We start from the raw sequence: 17899 nt of genomic DNA on the forward strand, positions 1-17899 counted from the left end.
ATATCTTTCTCCTTTATCTCTTTTGCCCTTGAATTTTGGTATTCTTTGGTTTGAGTAAGAAAGATCTTCCCAAAACTGACTGTCAGTCCTAGGAACAAGTAGGATATCAGTCTTTAAAGAGAGGGGCAGTGTAGAATAGATGGTGCAACCCAAGCTTTGGCTCCAGTGGTCCAGAAGCCAAACATAACTGGCTTGTGACTTTGCCAAGTCTGTTGACTCTGCTGAGCCTCTGTTTCCTCTCTGGAAAATGAGAGGCATACCCCCAGGTTTGCTGTGACTTTCAAACATGACGGTGGTGGTAGAGACAGAGCCGAGCCCGGTGCTTGGCCTGCAGTGAGTGGCCAAGTGGCAGCCCTGACTGTGACCTCTGCCTTTAAGATGCTCCTCCCTGTATTTCTAAACTTTGGCCTGGTTGCAGTGGCTTCTCCTCCTTTAGGGTGACTCTGGTTGCTAGCCCACATCCTGTAAATGAGGGATGCTGTGGCCTTTTTATAGGCCCAGCTGCAGTGTGTCCAGGCAGCCACAGGGGGCCGCTGTGCTCACTTCCCCTCTCCCATCCTCGCTTTGTTGGTCGTGTGTGCTTACAGGGCTGCATGCTAAGGTGTGAATTAAACGTCCACAGGGACACACATTGGTTGCCGCAGGTTTGGGTCCCACGTGGAAGGAATATGCTGACTGAACTTCCATGGAACCCCCCAGTTCCCAGCTCTCAACAGATTCACCAAACTGGCACCAGAGCCTCCTGCCTTCAGATCTCCTTCTCCTCCCGGTGCCCCTGACCTTGTGTTGTCTGACCATTTGGGTGACTCCAGGTTGATGGGTGGGAGGAAGCTGCTGCCTTGGCATCAGGCTTCTTTGGTACTGAGAGCTGGATGCGCTTAGAGTTACAGATGGTAACCAATTAACCACATAATGGATTAACCCCTTCGGTAGCCAGTGTTGTATGTGTGTGTGCTGGTGGGGCAGGTGAGGACATCTGCATAGAGCGATGACACGGGGTAAACTGTTGCCTTCTCTTTTCTTCTTTCCTCCTCTTGAATTTATTCATTCCACACTCATTCACCAAGCACTTGCTACATGCCCTGCAGTGTGCCAGCAGACTAATTACCTCCATGCACATTTCATCATTCCTTCCCCTTGATAAAAGGATAAAATACACGCCAGTTCTGTGACACACCCTCCTCTGATGGCTGATAGAGAGAAGCTGGGTGCCCGCAGGACAGGAGCCCTGCTGCGCCAGCCAGACCCCAGCTAGCCCCCGAGCCCAGCCGGGGCACTGAGACAGGGTCCCTGCCACTCTGTCCTCATTCCACCAGCACCCAGTAACAGTACCTACCCCACCCCGCCTGGACGCATGCCTGCTCTCACTCCAGGCACCCAGTAACAGTACCTGCACGCCAGGCACCCAGTAACAGTACCTGCCCCGCCTGGAAGCACGCCCGCTCTCACTCCAGGCACCCAGTAACAGTACCTGCTCCGCCTGGAAGCACGCCTGCTCTCACTCCAGGCACGTCTGAGGGCTCCCAGCCCCCTGGCAGCGCCGCCTCCCCTCTAGCTGAGTCAGAGACCCATTAAACCTGTGGGGAGGCCCAGCTTGTATTTATATTTTTAACTCTTCTTGTTGACAGTCACACACCTTTTGAGCAAAGGTGACCCCTCCAGTTTGCCCTTGCTTTGGGGTTCCTGGTTACAGAATCCTTGTTCTTCCTCGTCCCATCTCATTCATTTCCGTAAAACCGTGCAGAGAGCTCTAAGGCAGAGGTGAGGCTCAGGTAAGGTGGGGTCCACTGCACTGGGGTGTCCCCAGACTTGCATGACCCCCTCCACAGGGACAGAGCCACCCTGAGCGTGTCGCCTCTGTGAGCCCCTGTCCTTGGAAAGCTGTGTGTGTGTCACTGATTGCAGGCCCCAGGGCTGCTCCAGCCTGCTTGAGTGGTGGAGCGGCTCCTCCATCTTGGCTGCACTTGCTTCTCACCCCTCCCTCAGTCTCTCACATCCAATTAACACCCTCCTCCCTGCCGTGCGGAAGTCATTAGTGAAGCAGCAGATTGGATTTTAGCCCCACAGTGATTTCCTGTCATCCCTGTGCATTAATTCTCCCCTGTCTTTGCTAAGCCATTAATAATACTCCTTGCATCTCTGACTGTTCATCTGAGTCTTTGTGGCTTCATCCCAGCTCCTTGTCTCCGGGGTCCCAAAGAGCCGGTTGTCTGTCCTGTGGCCCCAAGCTGAGACGGCCTCCCTGGGGCCACCGTGCTGGCCTCTGGATCCCAGCGCGGGATGTGCAGAGAGTGGACTGTCCCTGCTCAGGCAACCCTTGCCCCTTCCAGGGCCGGAGAGGCTTACGAACTGGGGGGACTCTGGGCTCCTTTTGGCAGAGCCTTTCAGAGCTTAGAGCTGCTCACACACACGTGCCGGTGGGGCTGAGGAGCCCTGCGCTTCCTAACACACCTCTCTTAATGATGCCCCGGCCCCTGGGGTGGTTTCAGCGGTGCGGCAGGGGGTGGGGGTCTGCGGCTAAGGGCATCATCAGGAGGGCACGATGACCTTTCTCTCTAGTCCAACAGCTCGGCCCAGCTGGGACAGCCCTCTGGGCAGTAAGCTCACAGAGCTTGTTCCATCCTGTTTCAGCCCGAGGAGTTGCAGAGAGAACACCCAGCTTCATGTATCCCCAGGGCACTGCAAGCAGTCAGATGGTGCTGCGTGGCATGGACCTCCTACTGGAGTGCATCGCCTCTGGGGTGTACGTACGGTTTGCACCCCGACTTCTGCCCGCCCCCCCAGGAGGATGGGTTGGGGGATTGTGCATGCTCTGTTGCTGCAACATTTTGCAGAGGGTGGGGTGGGAGAGAGAAGCAGATAGCTCCTAATGAGGACACTGCCAATCATGGTCATCCCATTCCGGCCACCTTTCTTTCTCAGATAATGAGGAGAGCAGGTAGCTAGGCTTCCTGTATGTGTTAGACCCCCTTGTGATCTTAGCTGACTCCTTTGTGCGCCCTGTGGCTGAGCATCCCCTTTGCACAGGAGGGATCAGCCCTCGAAGGACACGCATCCTCCTGAGCCCAAGGACACCATAAGGATACCCGGGTGTCCTGGGCTCCACACAGGCGTGGCAGAGCCACATGTGGTGGTAAGTCCCTGTTTCTTGCTTGGTCTCTCTTAGCCCCACACCAGACATTGCATGGTACAAGAAAGGTGGGGACCTGCCATCCGACAAGGCCAAGTTTGAGAACTTCAACAAGGCCCTGCGCATCACCAACGTGTCCGAGGAAGACTCTGGGGAGTATTTCTGCCTGGCCTCCAACAAGATGGGCAGTATCCGGCACACGATCTCGGTGAGAGTGAAGGGTACGTTGTGCGCAATTCTCACTACGATGGCCTTGCCAGCCCTCACCTCCGCGGCCACCCCTCCCTCTCGGGGTGGTTGCATGAGTGGGGAAAACACCAGCACGCTGATGAGTGGGAATAGCGACCTGCAGGAGTGGCGTCCCCCTGGATGCGTGTGTGCGTGTGTAAGGGCAGGGAGGAAGGGGAGTGTCACGGGCAGAGATCCCCCACCATCGCCCTCCTCCCCTGGGCGCCTGGGGCTCTCTCCGCAGGCGCACTCTCTTCTGTGGCCTGTTTGGGTGACCCGGAACCTGTCTTTCGTTTCTCATTCCTGTTCGTGGCGTGTTGTCTTAGCCCTATGCTGTCTGTGTAGTTGAACATGGTTCTTTTTAAAAATGGGGAGGGATCATGGCCTGAATTATTTTTTTAGGAAATCGCTTCCCTCCCCTAAAAATACCTGAGCTGTTGTCAGCAATGGAGCACGTGTCTTTGTGGGTCCCAGCCATGAGGCTGGGAGCTCCACCAATCACTTCTCAGTCTGAATGGCGGGGCTGAGTGGATGATCAGGGTGATAAGGTTAAATACCACAGAGCAAGAACTTTCTTAGCACATGCTCATTGACCTGTGACCTTGGTTTCAGCACCACACTCAGAATAGGGGTACTTAACATTCATTGGGGTTTCAAGAGCTTTGAACTCTGATCCGAAGGACCCTCTTCTCAGAATAATCCACATATTCACAAAATTTCCAAACAGCTGGAAGGAGTGGCCAGCTAAGAGCTTCTGCTAATCAAAGGTCAACGGTAAAAGAATGAGCAGCACGCCTTTCCTAAGTGGTCTGGTCTTGCAACAATAGCAGTGGAAATCCAGCGGGGCCGGCCCCTGCTACTTTACTGTCCTCCCTGGCTTGAGGCCTTGGGTGCACATCAGGAGGGCCTGCTGCTGCTGCTGCTAAGTCACTTCAATCGTGTCCAACTCTGTGCGACCCCATAGATGGCAGCCCAACAGGCTCCCCCGTCCCTGGGATTCTCCAGGCAAGAACACTGGAGTGGGGTGCCATTTCCTTCTCCAGTGCGTGAAAGTGAAAAGTGAAAGGGAAGTCGCTCAGTCGTGTCCGACTCTTAGCGACCCCATGGACTATAGCCTACCAGGCTCCTCCGTCCATGGGATTTCCCAGGCAAGAGTACTGGAGTGGGGTGCCATTGCCTTCTCTGAGTAGCTCTCAATTCATTGGCCACCTGGGCTTCCCCCGGGGATTCTGACTTACTAGGTTGACGATGGGCCCTGGCATTCGTGTTTCTTAAAAGCTCTTCAGGAGGCCCCAGTTTAGAACTCTTGTTCTGAGAACTTGAAATAAACCAGTCCGCATCTGTAGTGCCAAGTCGACCAGAGGTCGGGACCGCCATCCCATCGGGACGAGCCCTGGGGGCATCCGTGGGGTGGGCCCGGCAGGCGTGGGGGTGGGGCCGGCTGGGCCTGCCGCCATCCCATCGGGACGAGCCCTGGGCAGGCGTGGGGGTGGGCCCGGCACTCGGGGGCTCCTGCCGCCATCCCATCGGGACGAGCCCTGGGCAGGCGTGGGGGTGGGCCCGGCACTCGGGGGCTCCTGCCGCCATCCCATCGGGACGAGCCCTGGGCAGGCGTGGGGTGGGCCCGGCACTCGGGGGCTCCTGCCGCCATCCCATCGGGACGAGCCCTGGGCAGGCGTGGGGGTGGGGCCGGCACTGGGGCTCCTGCCTTCCGAGAGGGAGCCCCCTTGGTTTCCTCAGCCTGCTTGTCTCATTTGACACCCCTGCCTGTGCCTGTCCTTGTCTTCCAGCTGCTCCCTACTGGCTGGATGAACCCAAGAACCTCATCCTGGCTCCTGGCGAGGATGGGAGACTGGTGTGTCGAGCCAATGGGAACCCCAAGCCCACGGTCCAGTGGATGGTGAACGGGGAACCTTTGCAATGTGAGTAATCGCTGCTGTCCTGCCTGTCTCTTCTCCCTCCTGGGAGCATCCAGCTCCCCACCCCTGTGGACCAGCTCTGTGCCATCAGAAGTGAGGGAGCGACCCATCCTTTTGAACCTTTCAAGAGGGAGGAAACCCAGCCTCCTTTGTGTGAGATAGAACAGGAGGCCTGTGCCCGTGTTTAAGGGATTTCTGCTCCCTAGGGTTTTTTCATAAATTTCTGCTTTCTGCCCCTAATAACTGCAAAGCTCAGTTTGAGAGCTGGGGACCTCAGCTGTGTCCCTGAGATCATGGGCTCTGGGTCATGGGGCTCAGGAGGTAGAGGAGACCTTGGTAGCTCATCACCATTGCCCCCCCACCAAACCCCTCCCTCTGCTGAGGGTATAATAAGAGGCAGGGTTGTGCGACAACATGGAAGATACGGTCGGAAATGAGGGGAAGCCCCTCTGAGAGCAGAGCTGCCCAGTGCAGTTACTGAGTGCACATTAGCGTCCAGGAAGATTTAGTCCCTCCCAGATGCAGGGGTGCGTGGCTCCAGGCTCTCTCTAGCCGGAGGCCTTGGTCAAAGTTTCACATCTGAATTCACTCTAGTTGCATTTGCTTTTTTATAAAAAAAAAACTTTGTTTTTGGCTGCACTGCGTCTTCATTGCTGCACAGGCTTTTCTCTAGCTGTGGTGAACAGGGGCCCCTCCCTGGCTGTGGTGAGCAGGCCCCTCTCTGGCTGGGGTGAGCGGGTGCCCCTCCCTGGCTGTGGTGAGCAGGCCCCTCTCTCGCTGTGGTGAGCGGGGGCCCCTCCCTGGCTGTGGTGAGCAGGGGCCCCTCTCTGGCTGTGGTGAGCAGGCCCCTCTCTGGCTGTGGTGAGCAGGGGCCCCTCCCTGGCTGTGGTGAGCAGGCCCCTCTCTGGCTGTGGTGAGCAGGCCCCTCTCTGGCTGTGGTGAGCGGGGGCCCCTCCCTGACTGTGGTGAGCAGGCCCCTCTCTGGCTGTGGTGAGCGGGGGCCCCTCCCTGGCTGTGGTGAGCAGGCCCCTCTGTGGTGAGCGTGTGCCCCTCCCTGGCTGTGGTGAGCAGGGGCCCCGTCTCTGGCTGTGGTGAGCGGGGGCCCCTCTCTGGCTGTGGTGAGCAGACCCCTCTCTGGCTGGGGTGAGTGGGAGCCCCTCCCTGGCTGTGGTGAGCGGGGGCCCCTCCCTGGCTGTGGTGAGCAGGCCCCTCCCTGGCTGTGGTGAGCAGGGGTCCCTCCCTGGCTGTGGTGAGCGGGGGGCCCCTCCCTGGCTGTGGTGAGCAGACCCCTCTCTGGCTGGGGTGAGTGGGAGCCCCTCCCTGGCTGTGGTGAGCAGGCCCCTCCCTGGCTGTGGTGAGCAGGCCCCTCCCTGGCTGTGGTGAGCAGGGGCCCCTCCCTGGCTGTGGTGAGCAGGCCCCTCCCTGGCTGTAGTGAGTGGGGGCTGCTCTCTAGCTGCGGTGTGTGGGCTTCTCCCTGCAGTGGCCTCTCTCCTCGTGGAGCTCGGGCTCTGGGCACAGGCTCAGTACTTGCAGCCCCCAGGCTCCAGGGCGCAGGCTCAGTAGTTTGCCACTCGGGCTTAGGTGCTCCATGGCATGTGGGATCTTCCTGGGCCAGGGAGCGAACCTGTGTCTTCTGCATTGGCAGGTGGATTCTTTACCACTCTCAACTACCAGGGAAGCCCTGCTTTACATGTTAAACGTCCTGTCCTTACTTTCTCTGAAGGGTCAGAGCAAATACAAACTGTATTATCAACCAGATGGGACAGAAAATAGATGGCAAGAACTCAGAACCTAACTCGTGAGCAACAGCTGATAAAAGCAGGTGGAGAGGAGGGAGCCGGGCAGAGGAGACGGCGTGAATGCACCTTTCTAGACATTTATTGTGTGCCGGGCGCTGAGCATCCCTCTTAACCTCGTTAACCTCAGACACTGAAGATGAGGAAATGAAGTGCCGCCTTTGCAGAAACTGCCCCGAGGTCACACGACCCGGGACTGAGGGAGCTGGGGGCTGCTGTGACAACGCCTCAACCTGCCCTGTTTGGTACTGAGCCTCTAGTTATCCTGGGAAATAGCCTCCCCCTGCACACAAGCCACTTACTGACTTGGCCTGTCCTCTGCCCTTCTCCCTGTCCTGATGGCACTTCGGGGATAAGGCAGACAAAGGCTCTAAACTCCACAGCACCATTAAAGAAATGCAGAGCCCGGGATTTGCAGCTGAGCACTGGCCCTGGCAAGGTCCCCCATCGTTCAAAGGAGTGACTGGGAGAAACGCTGGTCGCCTCCAGGTGAGGAGACGTGAAGTTGCTGGCGTTGCTTCCTCTGTGCCTTTTTGCTGAGGCGCCGGAAGAAGGATGAGAACACTGACCTTGGCTTTGTTCACCACCTGATTCCACATCTCCGGGCTCAGACCCGCTGTCTATGGGGTGGCGCCCGTGGGGCCGGACCCTGGCTCCCCCTCTGCTGACTCCTGTGGAAGGTCTGAGTGATCCTGGGTGAGGTCATAGATCACACAAGCCAGGTCATCTGGCCCAGGCCCAAAACCTTACAGAGGAAAGGCACCTCGTGGTGGTGAAAGATGAGGAAAGTGTGGATTCTTTACATTTCTGGAAAACTTTTATTTGTATTGCTCGTTATCTCATTCTTGCTCTCTTACCTTACCCTTCCTCAGAGTAGGGGAAGATGAAAGAAATGCTTCCCTATTTGACAGGTGAAGGAAATGAGGCCCGGAGGAGCTACTGATTTGCCCCGACTCTTAGAGTGATTCGGGCTTCCCAGGAAGTGCTGGTGGTAAAGAACCCCCCTGCCAATTCAGGAGACATAAGAGATGTGGGTTTGATCCCTGGGTCAGGAAGATCCCCTGGCGGAGGGCGTGGTACCCACTCCAGTATTCTTGCCTGGAGAATCCTGTGGACAGAGGAGCCTGGCAGGCTATGGTCCACAGAGTTGCAAAGAGCCGGACGTGCCTGAAGCGACTCCCCAGCCTCCGCTCTCTGCATCCGCAGCCAGGGGGGCCAGGAGAACTGCGACAGGGGTGTCCTCTCAGTGCGCACGTGTCTTGGGAAGGTCAGGTCACTTTGGCAAATGGAGGGGCTCATCAACTTGCAGCAGGCGTGCGCCTCCAGGTTTAACTTTGTGGACGTCTGCAGAGTGCTCTGCTCAGAGGATGGGAAGCGGGTAGGCCCCACCTAGTTGTTTATTGCTTTATGCTTTTCAAAACACTTTTGAATATATGCACATTGGGTGAAAATGATAACAGCCCTCCAACCACATGTGCTCAGCCCTCTTCTAATGACATACATAGACTCTCCAGTCATCCTCATAGAAATGCCACAGGGTGGTAAGTTATCCCCAGACAAGGAGCCCGAAGTGTTTAGAGCCAATAGGGCCGGTGGGTAATGTGGTTAGAATTCAAACCACGGCTGCCCAGCTGCCATGTAGCTTTGACCGGGATTCCTGTTCCCATTGGACGGATTGAGAAATAAACTCTGGTAGGCTCAGTCCTACCAGGGAGCCCTGGCCCGAGTCCCACACGCCCTCTGCCTGCCCTCCCCGTCTTACGAGGAGCACCTTCCTGTCTGTAGCGGCACCGCCCAACCCCAACCGTGAGGTGGCCGGGGACACCATCATCTTCCGTGACACGCAGATCAGCAGCCGGGCCGTGTACCAGTGCAACACCTCCAACGAGCACGGCTACCTGCTGGCCAACGCCTTCGTCAGCGTGCTGGGTGAGTGCACCCCTCTCCCCCTGCCTGCCGGGGAACCTCCAGGGCCCTGCTCGGAGCGTGGGCTCCCTCTCTGCTTGAGAGATCAGTCAGGCTGTGGGGAGAAGGGCAGCAGTGTGGGGAAGCGTGGAGACCCAGGATGAAATGAGGAGCGGTGATGGAGGACTTAAAATCTGCAGAGCTGGGTGTGCAGACGGTTCATTCCACTCAGAGGACAGACGGAGAGCTGAGACACCAGGCTCAGTCTCCTTCCTCCCCTGACAAGAGGAGGGACCGTCTCACCTTCTTGGTGTGTCCATGTTGAGTCTCCCCTGGGCCTCAGGGTAGGAGCTACTCTGAGTGTGTTTGTGGCCCTCCTGGAGCAGGCAGAGGGCAGAGGGCAGGTGCCACTAGGAGAAACCTTGGGGCTGTGGAGGGGCAGATGCAGAAGCTGCTGGAAGGCTGGGGGCATCCTCTGCAAAAGTGAGACTGGATGTAGACTAGGTGCAGATGGGTCAGCTTCCTCCTTCCTTACCTAATCCGGAGGGAGGTTGATGGGGGAGGTCACGCTGGTATTTAGAAAGCTGCCCCGAGGAGAAGGTACATTGAGATAAGACTGGTCCCCAAGGAGGGGGAGGAAGGCAGACCCCCACCCAAGGTCAGGGTTAGGTCTCTGGGGTCACAGAGAAAGGCAGACCCCCACCCAAGGTCAGGGTTAGGTCTCTGGGGTCACAGAGGAAGGCAGACCCCTGCCCAAGGTCAGGGTTAGGTCTCTGGGGTCACACAGGAAGGCAGACCCCCTCCCAAGGTCAGGGTTGGGTCTCTGGGGTCACAGAAGGCAGACCCCCACCCAAGGTCAGGGTTAGGTCTCTGGGGTCACAGAGGAAGGCAGACCCCCACCCAAGGTCAGGGTTAGGTCTCTGGGGTCACGGAGGAAGGCAGACCCCCGCCCAAGGTCAGGGTTAGGTCTCTGGGGTCGCAGAGGAAGGCAGACCCCCACCCAAGGTCAGGGTTAGGTCTCTGGGGTTGCAGACGTGCCGCCTCGGATGCTGTCGCCCCGGAACCAGCTCATCAGGGTGATCCTGTACAACCGGACCCGGCTGGACTGCCCATTCTTTGGGTCTCCCATCCCCACGCTCCGATGGTAAGTTCCAGGAGACCAGGCTTCCCCCATGGGGGCATCTGTAGGGGCATCTGTCTCACCTCTCTCATCGCATTCGGCCCACGAGAGGGGTTCAGCAAGTTCTGGGAGCCGCAGAGGGTGGAGGCTGAGACGAAGCTGGCAGAGCATCTGGGTCAGGCCTCTTATTGTGCAAGGAAGGAAACTGAGGCCAGAGGCTTGCCAAGGCCAGCCATGGGTGGGGGCGGACGCACGGCCTGGGGTCCCTTCCCCCGGGCTGGTCGTTTCCCAGCATGCTGTGTGTCCTGCTGCTCTGTTGTGAGGTTTAAGAATGGACAAGGAAGCAACCTGGATGGTGGCAACTACCACGTCTATGAGAACGGCAGTCTGGAGATCAAGATGATCCGAAAAGAGGACCAGGGCATCTACACCTGTGTTGCCACCAACATCCTGGGCAAAGCAGAGAACCAGGTCCGCCTCGAGGTCAAAGGTAAAGGAGACGGTCGCTAGGTAGAGGACGCAGTGAGTCGGGGCCGGGGGGGCATCTTTAACTTTGAGGATGCCACCTCAAAGTTATCCGTGTGTGTCACTTTGAAAACGCACCACCTTTAATGTTTAATCCCTAGTGGGACCTCCCTCAGGGCCTCCGGCTGGCCTGCATGCTGCACGCACTGAGTCATTACCTGCCCTAGGCAGCGAAGCCTGCTCCCCACACCAGCTCCCCGCCACCGCCCCAGAAACCACGTCCTGTGTTCCTGAGCCAGCGAGAAAGGGCCTGGGCGTTATTTCCATTGGGGATCTCCTATTCCGGGCCTCCCCGACCCGTGCACCTAACTGAATCCTATTTCTGCCACCCTCTGCGGTCCGTGCAAGCTGGTCATGCATGTCACCCCGTGGCCGCTCGGGGGTGGGGGTGGCAGAGAGGAGCTCAAGCTCAGGCGCTTCTCCGCAGACCCCACGAGGATCTACCGGATGCCCGAGGACCAGGTCGCCAAGAGGGGCACCACGGTGCAGCTGGAGTGCCGCGTGAAGCACGACCCCTCCCTGAAGCTCGCGGTCTCCTGGCTGAAGGACGACGAGCCGCTCTACATCAGCAACAGGTCTCCGCTCCTGCCTCCCTGCCTGCTGCGCCCTGGGGCCCTGCCTTCTCCCTTGATTCTGGTGATGCGTGGACGCACCCGGGCTCCTATGTCGGTGTATCACTGCAGAACCGCCGAAGAGGGTTCTGGACCCCTCAGGGGAGATCCCCTCCAATGCCTGCCCCCTCTCCACTCAGCGCCCTGCTCCTCTCTCCTCTTCCGCCGCCTCTCCTCCCCTCCTCCCCTCCTTTCTCTCCTCCCTCCTCCCTTCCTTCCCCTCCTCCTTCCATCTGCACTCTCTTTTCTGTCCCTCAGCCCCTCCTTGCTCCTCTTCGGCGTCCATGCCGGATGCCCCCCGCCTCCTTTCAGCCCAGCCAGCAGTGCCTCGTCCCCCGACAGAGGCGGGGATGCCTGAGCAGGCTCTGGCCCTGTGGTTACTTGGCTCGCCCTTACTGCACCCTGGGCCCATGCCTGTCCTCTCCCTCAGCCAGATTCGGATCTGACTGGAGTTGAGGGCGGGCCCAGGCGTAGATGGTGTGTAAAGTCCCCCAGGTGTTGTGAATACACCGCTGCGGCTGAGAATGTTGATCTGAGCCTCCCCCTGGGCTCTCTTCTGTACCAGCTTCGGTCTCGGGGCAGGGTGCACGTGGGTACCAGCTGGGTCTGCCAATCATCTGGTTTCCTGGAGGGGCATAATCCTACAGCAGGCACGGGCTCCTGGGTGCCCTCCTCCCTCTGGAGACAGTTCAGGGGAGCCCAGGGCACTTGGGTGAGTGCAGGCATCGCTCTGGGATGGAAACAGAGCAAGCTTGAGAAGACCTGCCTTCAGGGGTGGGCTGTGCTGCGCCCTAATTCAGGAGGGGAGCGCAGAGGACCCGGGGGATCCAAGCACAGTGAATACGGAGGGGCCCCCTAGTGCTACCCGTGTCCTGCCCCCTCCTCAACCTCCTCAAGCTCCACGAGTGCTCAGCATGGCAGGAAGACCCTGTCCCTCCCACAGCACTGCAGTGAGCCCCCGTCCCCTAGGAGGGGCTGCAGCTGCCCACTCAGACCCACTGTCCCCACCCCAGGGAGAAGATGGACAGGCAGTGCCTGCCACCCCCGCCTCCCCACCTCACTGTCTCCCCTCCACCTTCCTCCAACCCCTCCCGCTTCCTTTGCAGAATGAAGAAGGAGGAGGATTCCCTGACCATCTTCGGCGTGGCCGAGCGGGACCAGGGCAGCTACACGTGCGTTGCCAGCACTGAGCTGGACCAAGACCTGGCCAAAGCCTACCTGACCGTCCTCGGTAACCGCCACTGCACGCCCTGCCGCGGCCCCACCCCGCCTCCCTGCCCTGACCGTCCTCGGTAACCGCCGCTGCACGCCCTGCCGCGGCCCCACCCCGCCTCCCTGCCCTGACCGTCCTCGGTAACCGCCACTGCACGCCCTGCCGCGGCCCCCACCCCGCCTCCCTGCATCCAGAGAAGTGGGGTGGCTCAGAGGGCAGTGCCCACGGTCAGCCAGCCAGCCAGGCATGGGGATCCTCTTGTCTGAGGGTCTGAGGGTTAGGAAGCTGCTCCTGTCAGAGCAGGCTGTACTGGATGCCTTACCTCCTGAATGGAATCGCTAACTCACCTCAATCCTCAACTGAAGGGTGCCGGAGGAGAGAGGGATGGACGGGGTTCCTATTGTGGTCGTTTTAACCAACTTTACAGCTGACTCTAAGTCACTAAGTCAATTAAAACTGCCCATCCAACAAGACAGCTCTGTGTTTGGCCTTCTAACACCCACTGCTGCTTTATTCTCTGCCTGCCTCTCCTGGAGGGATTTCACAGGGTGCTGGGCACTCCCCATGACTCCCTCTTGGCGGGCCCTCGCCCCCAAGCCAGACTGTAAACACAAGCCATCCCAAACCCGGGGGTGTGGTCTCCTGCCCAGCGGAGCGTATCCTCTCTTCACCTCTGCTGTCTCGGTGCGTCCCTGCACCGTCCCAGGGAACAGTGGGCCCAGACACGGTGCCTGCACCGGGACAGCAAGCAGACCGCGTGGCTGCAGAGGGAGCACGGGAAGGCCTTTGTGAGGGCCGGGGCACCCTCCACGGGATGGGGGGTGGGGCCAAGCAGGGGCCGCTGTTCAAGCCTGGCCTCCTGATCCTGCCCTTAGAGCACCTTTATCCCCAGCTGACCTGCTAACCTGGATAACCCCTCTTACCTTTGCAGCTGATCAGGCCACTCCAACTAACCGTTTGGCTGCCCTTCCCAAAGGTAATTCGTACTAACCCCAGGGCTCGTGCCAAGCACTCGAGGTGCCTTGGAGGGTGGCGCGTAGGAGGAGGAAGGCCCTGCAGGAGAGGAGTGCTGTGCACAGGGGAGGGGGCAGCTTGCGCCACCCCTGCCAAGTCTGACCCCTGTCAGGAGGCCCCGTCCCCTCCCTGTGCCCTCCTAGTCCCGCCCCTTTGGTAGACTGAGTTGTGGTTCCTCCCACCCCTTACCTCTGGCCACGCCCACCGCTCCCCTGGGGCGGCCTGTTCTCCATGTGCTCTCGGAACACTTGCTTCCAGTTATCCGTAGGCCCATCTTTTTGGCAGCCTCTCCAGATCTGCTGTTACCACCCATTTACAGTCCACGTGCACATGTGTGCAACACGTGAATGTGGCTGCTGGGACTCACCTTTCACATCCTTCCAGTTACCAGCCAAAATGTGGAAATAACTAGTTCAAGGGGCCAGGGTGGGAGAAAAGAAACACGTCTGCCCTCACTAGTCAGAGACCAGGACGGCTTTATCCCTAGGCCAGGAGGGCACTCACACCCACTTCAGAAACCCAGTGAGACTGGAGTCCCCTAAAGGCGCTGCCCCACCCTTGCTGGGGGACTCTGTCCTGCTGTCCATCATGGAAGCTTCTAGACGGAGCTGCTCTCTCCTCCCTGGCCTGGTCCTCTGTGTTTGTCCCGCTCCCCCCACCCCCCCAACTGCTCTGCCCTGCAAGCTCTCCAAACACCCTCCTGGGCTCCTGCCCCCTCAGAGCCTCAGCACACAGAGTAGAAGATAATTATAGACAGAAGTCCCATACTTCTTTCCTAAAGGTGTGACCCTTTCCCAAATGCTTCCACTCCAAGAACACCCACAGATTGGGGTGGGTTGGCCCCAGTTCTCACTGCGCCCTGCACCCCTTGATATTCTTTGGGTGGGGTGGAATCTGGGGGTCTTTCCTCTTTGTCCTTCCTTGAACCCCGAGGGCAGGGGTGGCCCCTGGGCTGACCCTCCGGCACAGGCTAGGGTTGGTCCCTTAGTGGAGTGAGCTCAGCCCGCCCGGGTCCTGTCTGCGGGACGGTGGCTGGGGCTGGGACCCATGCAGGCCTGGCTGGCTCTGACTCTGGAAGCCCCTCCCTCTGCTGCCAGGACGACCGGACCGACCCCGGGACCTGGAGCTCACCGACCTGGCTGAGAGAAGCGTGAGGCTGACCTGGATCCCAGGGGACGACAACAACAGCCCCATCACAGGTCAGCCACGGGCCTGTGCTGACCAGGAGAGAGGGACGCAGCCCAGAGGCCGGCCTGGCCCTGGCTTTGGGCCCCGCCACCTCCTCACTTGGCATGTACCCTGGGCTATCGACAGGATGGAGGCTGTGGTCTGTCTCCCGTTTTGTGTTTGGGAAGAGTTCATGTGCCTCTGTCTCCCCACGGGAGGCTGTCAGTACTGCTGGGAACCCGAGGAAACCTTGGGAAAGAACTCACTGACTCAGCTCCCCAGACAGTCCCGACTTCCTTGCCTCCTCAGACTACGTCGTCCAGTTTGAAGAAGACCAGTTCCAGCCAGGGGTCTGGCATGACCATTCCAAGTTCCCGGGCAGTGTCAACTCAGCTGTGCTCCGGCTGTCGCCCTATGTCAACTACCAGTTCCGGGTCATCGCCATCAATGAGGTGGGCAGCAGCCACCCCAGCCTCCCATCTGAGCGCTACCGAACCAGCGGAGCACGTGAGTGCTTGAGGGCTAACTGTGGGTGCTGACGCCAGGCACCCGAGTACAGACTAAGTTCCCCGGGTCCCCAGCCACGTGAATTTAGGCAAGCTATTCCAGGCTTCCTCATTTATGAAACAGAATAATTATACCATCTCCGTTACAGGGCTGTTGTGAAAATACAATTGTTTGAAAATACAATTCAGGTCCTTAATGTAATGTGCATGTAGTAAGCACACAATAAATGTTAACTGACATTTTTATTACTACTTATTAGTAATAATTATGAATAATTCTTGATGATCTGCTTTAAAGGGAAGAGCTATGAAGATTGGCGGTAGAAACATATAATCTCATGTTGCATAAGGTTTCTTAACATACTTGGGTAATGAAATGCTTCGATTTCTGAAATCACACTGGCTCATTGAGGGTGAAAGATGGTCCCCCAAAATGTTGAATGCCAGGATAAACCAAGTTGGTATTAAACACACTTAGTGGATAATCCACAAAGGGGATAACCCACATTGAGTTGGCTCTATTGATCATCTAAAGTGTGGAAAGCCTTATAATAAATGCTATTTTTGTCAGCGATTAAAACTCAGAAGAAACTATCCCTCCTTTGGGGGTTTAAGTCTCAGCTAGGAATGCACATCATATGTACAACAGAGTGGCAGAGCGAGCTCAGCTGCGTAGGGGATGGAGTGTGTTGAGAAATGCAGAGATGAGCACAGAAGGGGCCAGTCAGCTGGGGAGGAGAGGCTGTTTACTGCGCCCTGTGATGCGTACCCTGGGTTTGAACTTTGTCTCCATTTGGGTTCCAGCCCCCGAGTCCAACCCCTCTGATGTGAAGGGAGAGGGGACCAGGAAGAACAACATGGAGATCACGTGGACGGTGAGAGCCCCTCCAGCCCGCCCACGATGCCTGCCTGGCAGCCTGCGGGCCCTCGCCCTGTACACCCCTGGGACCGCCCCTCCAGCCCGCCCACGATGCTTGCCTGGCAGCCTGCGGGCCCTCGCCCTGTACACCCCTGGGACCCCCCAGGCTGCAGGGTGGCCCAGGCGTCCTGCCTGATGTGAGGGCCACTCTTTGCATCGAGCATCAAGAAATCAAACAGGAGAGTATCTGAGAGCAAGCTTTAAGACAGGAGCAGAGGTGACTGAGGACATAGACACTATGATTCTGGCAAAAGCAGAGAGAGTCCCACAAAACCAAACCACTTCTTTAGAGGAAGGAGAGATTTAGATTAGTCCCCAGAAAGGATGTAGCCTAAACACCAGTACCTCGCTTCGGTGAGCTCTGAGCTCCTCTCACTGGAGATTGTTGAGTGTGCAGAGAGACCAGCCTTGTGGTGGGTCTCCAGTGGCCGCCGTCTGTAAGTCCAGGATGGACAGAGGGACTCCAAAGATGACCGCCAGACCAGGATTGAAAAACTCATCTTCCATCTTGGCTTACCTGACCACATTTTCCAAACCAAAACTGGGATATGTGGCCTCTGAATGACATTTCTTTTTTTTTCCCCCAAACTGCTTCTAAGTCTGAGATGTAAATTCAGCCACTGAAAACTTTTTATTTTTGGTTGCTCTGGGTCTCTGTTGCTGCGCGAGGGCTTTCTGTAGCTGTGGAGAGAAGGAGCTGCTCTCTAGCTGTGGTGTGGGGGCTTCTCTTGTTATGAAGCACAGGCTCCAGGGCACATGGGCTTCAGTAATTGTGGTGCACAGGCTTAGTCACTCCACGGCATGTGCCACCAGGAAGTCCCAGCCACTGAAATTTTAACGTTTTTGTGCTGTTGCTGTGCATAATGGAAATAGACGGATGCAGAGTTTAGAATCACAACCATCACTGTCTGCCGAGGGCCTGGTCTCACAGCAGCCTTGGCAGTTGGGCTGAGCCCAGACTTAAGACTCCAGGGCTCATCTTTAGGACTTGCCAAGAAGTGGTTCAGCTCCGTATTGTAGGCGCCCAGGGAACGGGTTCCTGGACCAGCCCTTGGGGAACAAAGACAGAGTTACGCCCGCTCCCAGCTCCAGCCTTGTAAGAAGGGTAGGGCAGACAGGCGTGGATGCGCTAGGACTGAATTTGGGAATTTTGATTCATTGGCAGCAGGCATGCCATGACTAAACCAGAACCCACTCCTCTCTGACTTTGGAGGCTTGTTACATCACCGTGCACATTTTGCTTCTGATTGCTCCATCACTGGAAAGAGTCCTGTTGACAGTAATGCTTTTACTGCCTGTGCACCTGCCGAGGGGGGGCTGTGAGGTCAGAGGGACTGGGGCCTGGGTGGAAGATCTGCGTGCTGCTGGCTTCACAGGACTCCAGGCTCCCTGGGGACTCAGAGTTGGGGGCAGGCTCTCCCCAGCTGTGCAAGGGGCTGGCCACGGCTGGGCAGGCTGGGGACAGGGGCCTGCCATGGGAAGAGGGCGAGCGGGGTGGCCCGGGCTCCTCGCCGGCGCCCTCACCACTCCTGCTGCCTCTCCCCGCTCAGCCCATGAACGCCACCTCCGCCTTCGGCCCCAACCTGCGCTACATCGTCAAGTGGCGGCGGAGAGAGACCCGCGAGACCTGGAACAATGTCACCGTGTGGGGCTCCCGCTACGTGGTGGGGCAGACCCCCGTCTATGTGCCCTACGAGATCCGAGTCCAGGCTGAAAATGACTTTGGGAAGGGCCCTGAGCCAGACACCGTCATCGGTTACTCTGGAGAAGATTGTGAGTACCCGCCCTCCCTCCACCCCAGGCCCGCACAGCTGGGCTACCCAGGCCACCCCGCAGACCAGGAACC

General features: G+C 58.1%; 1 protein-coding gene across 2 annotated transcripts in view; it reads left to right on the forward strand.

Moving 5' to 3' along the window:
* NFASC (neurofascin) overlaps positions 1-17899 on the forward strand; it is a 201632-nt gene that overhangs the window by 144331 nt on the left and 39402 nt on the right. For both annotated transcript variants that reach the window (XM_070384557.1, XM_070384556.1), the window contains exons 9-21: positions 2632-2743; positions 3167-3351; positions 5149-5280; positions 8859-9002; positions 10011-10122; positions 10422-10588; positions 11051-11198; positions 12341-12465; positions 13379-13423; positions 14559-14660; positions 14938-15135; positions 15939-16009; positions 17604-17826. In XM_070384557.1, coding sequence (XP_070240658.1) covers positions 2632-2743; positions 3167-3351; positions 5149-5280; positions 8859-9002; positions 10011-10122; positions 10422-10588; positions 11051-11198; positions 12341-12465; positions 13379-13423; positions 14559-14660; positions 14938-15135; positions 15939-16009; positions 17604-17826 — 1764 coding nt within the window. The remainder of the gene's footprint in view (positions 1-2631; positions 2744-3166; positions 3352-5148; positions 5281-8858; positions 9003-10010; positions 10123-10421; positions 10589-11050; positions 11199-12340; positions 12466-13378; positions 13424-14558; positions 14661-14937; positions 15136-15938; positions 16010-17603; positions 17827-17899) is intronic.

This window comes from Bos mutus, chromosome 16, assembly GCF_027580195.1.
Source record: "Bos mutus isolate GX-2022 chromosome 16, NWIPB_WYAK_1.1, whole genome shotgun sequence".
NCBI classification, from domain to species: Eukaryota; Metazoa; Chordata; class Mammalia; order Artiodactyla; family Bovidae; genus Bos; species Bos mutus.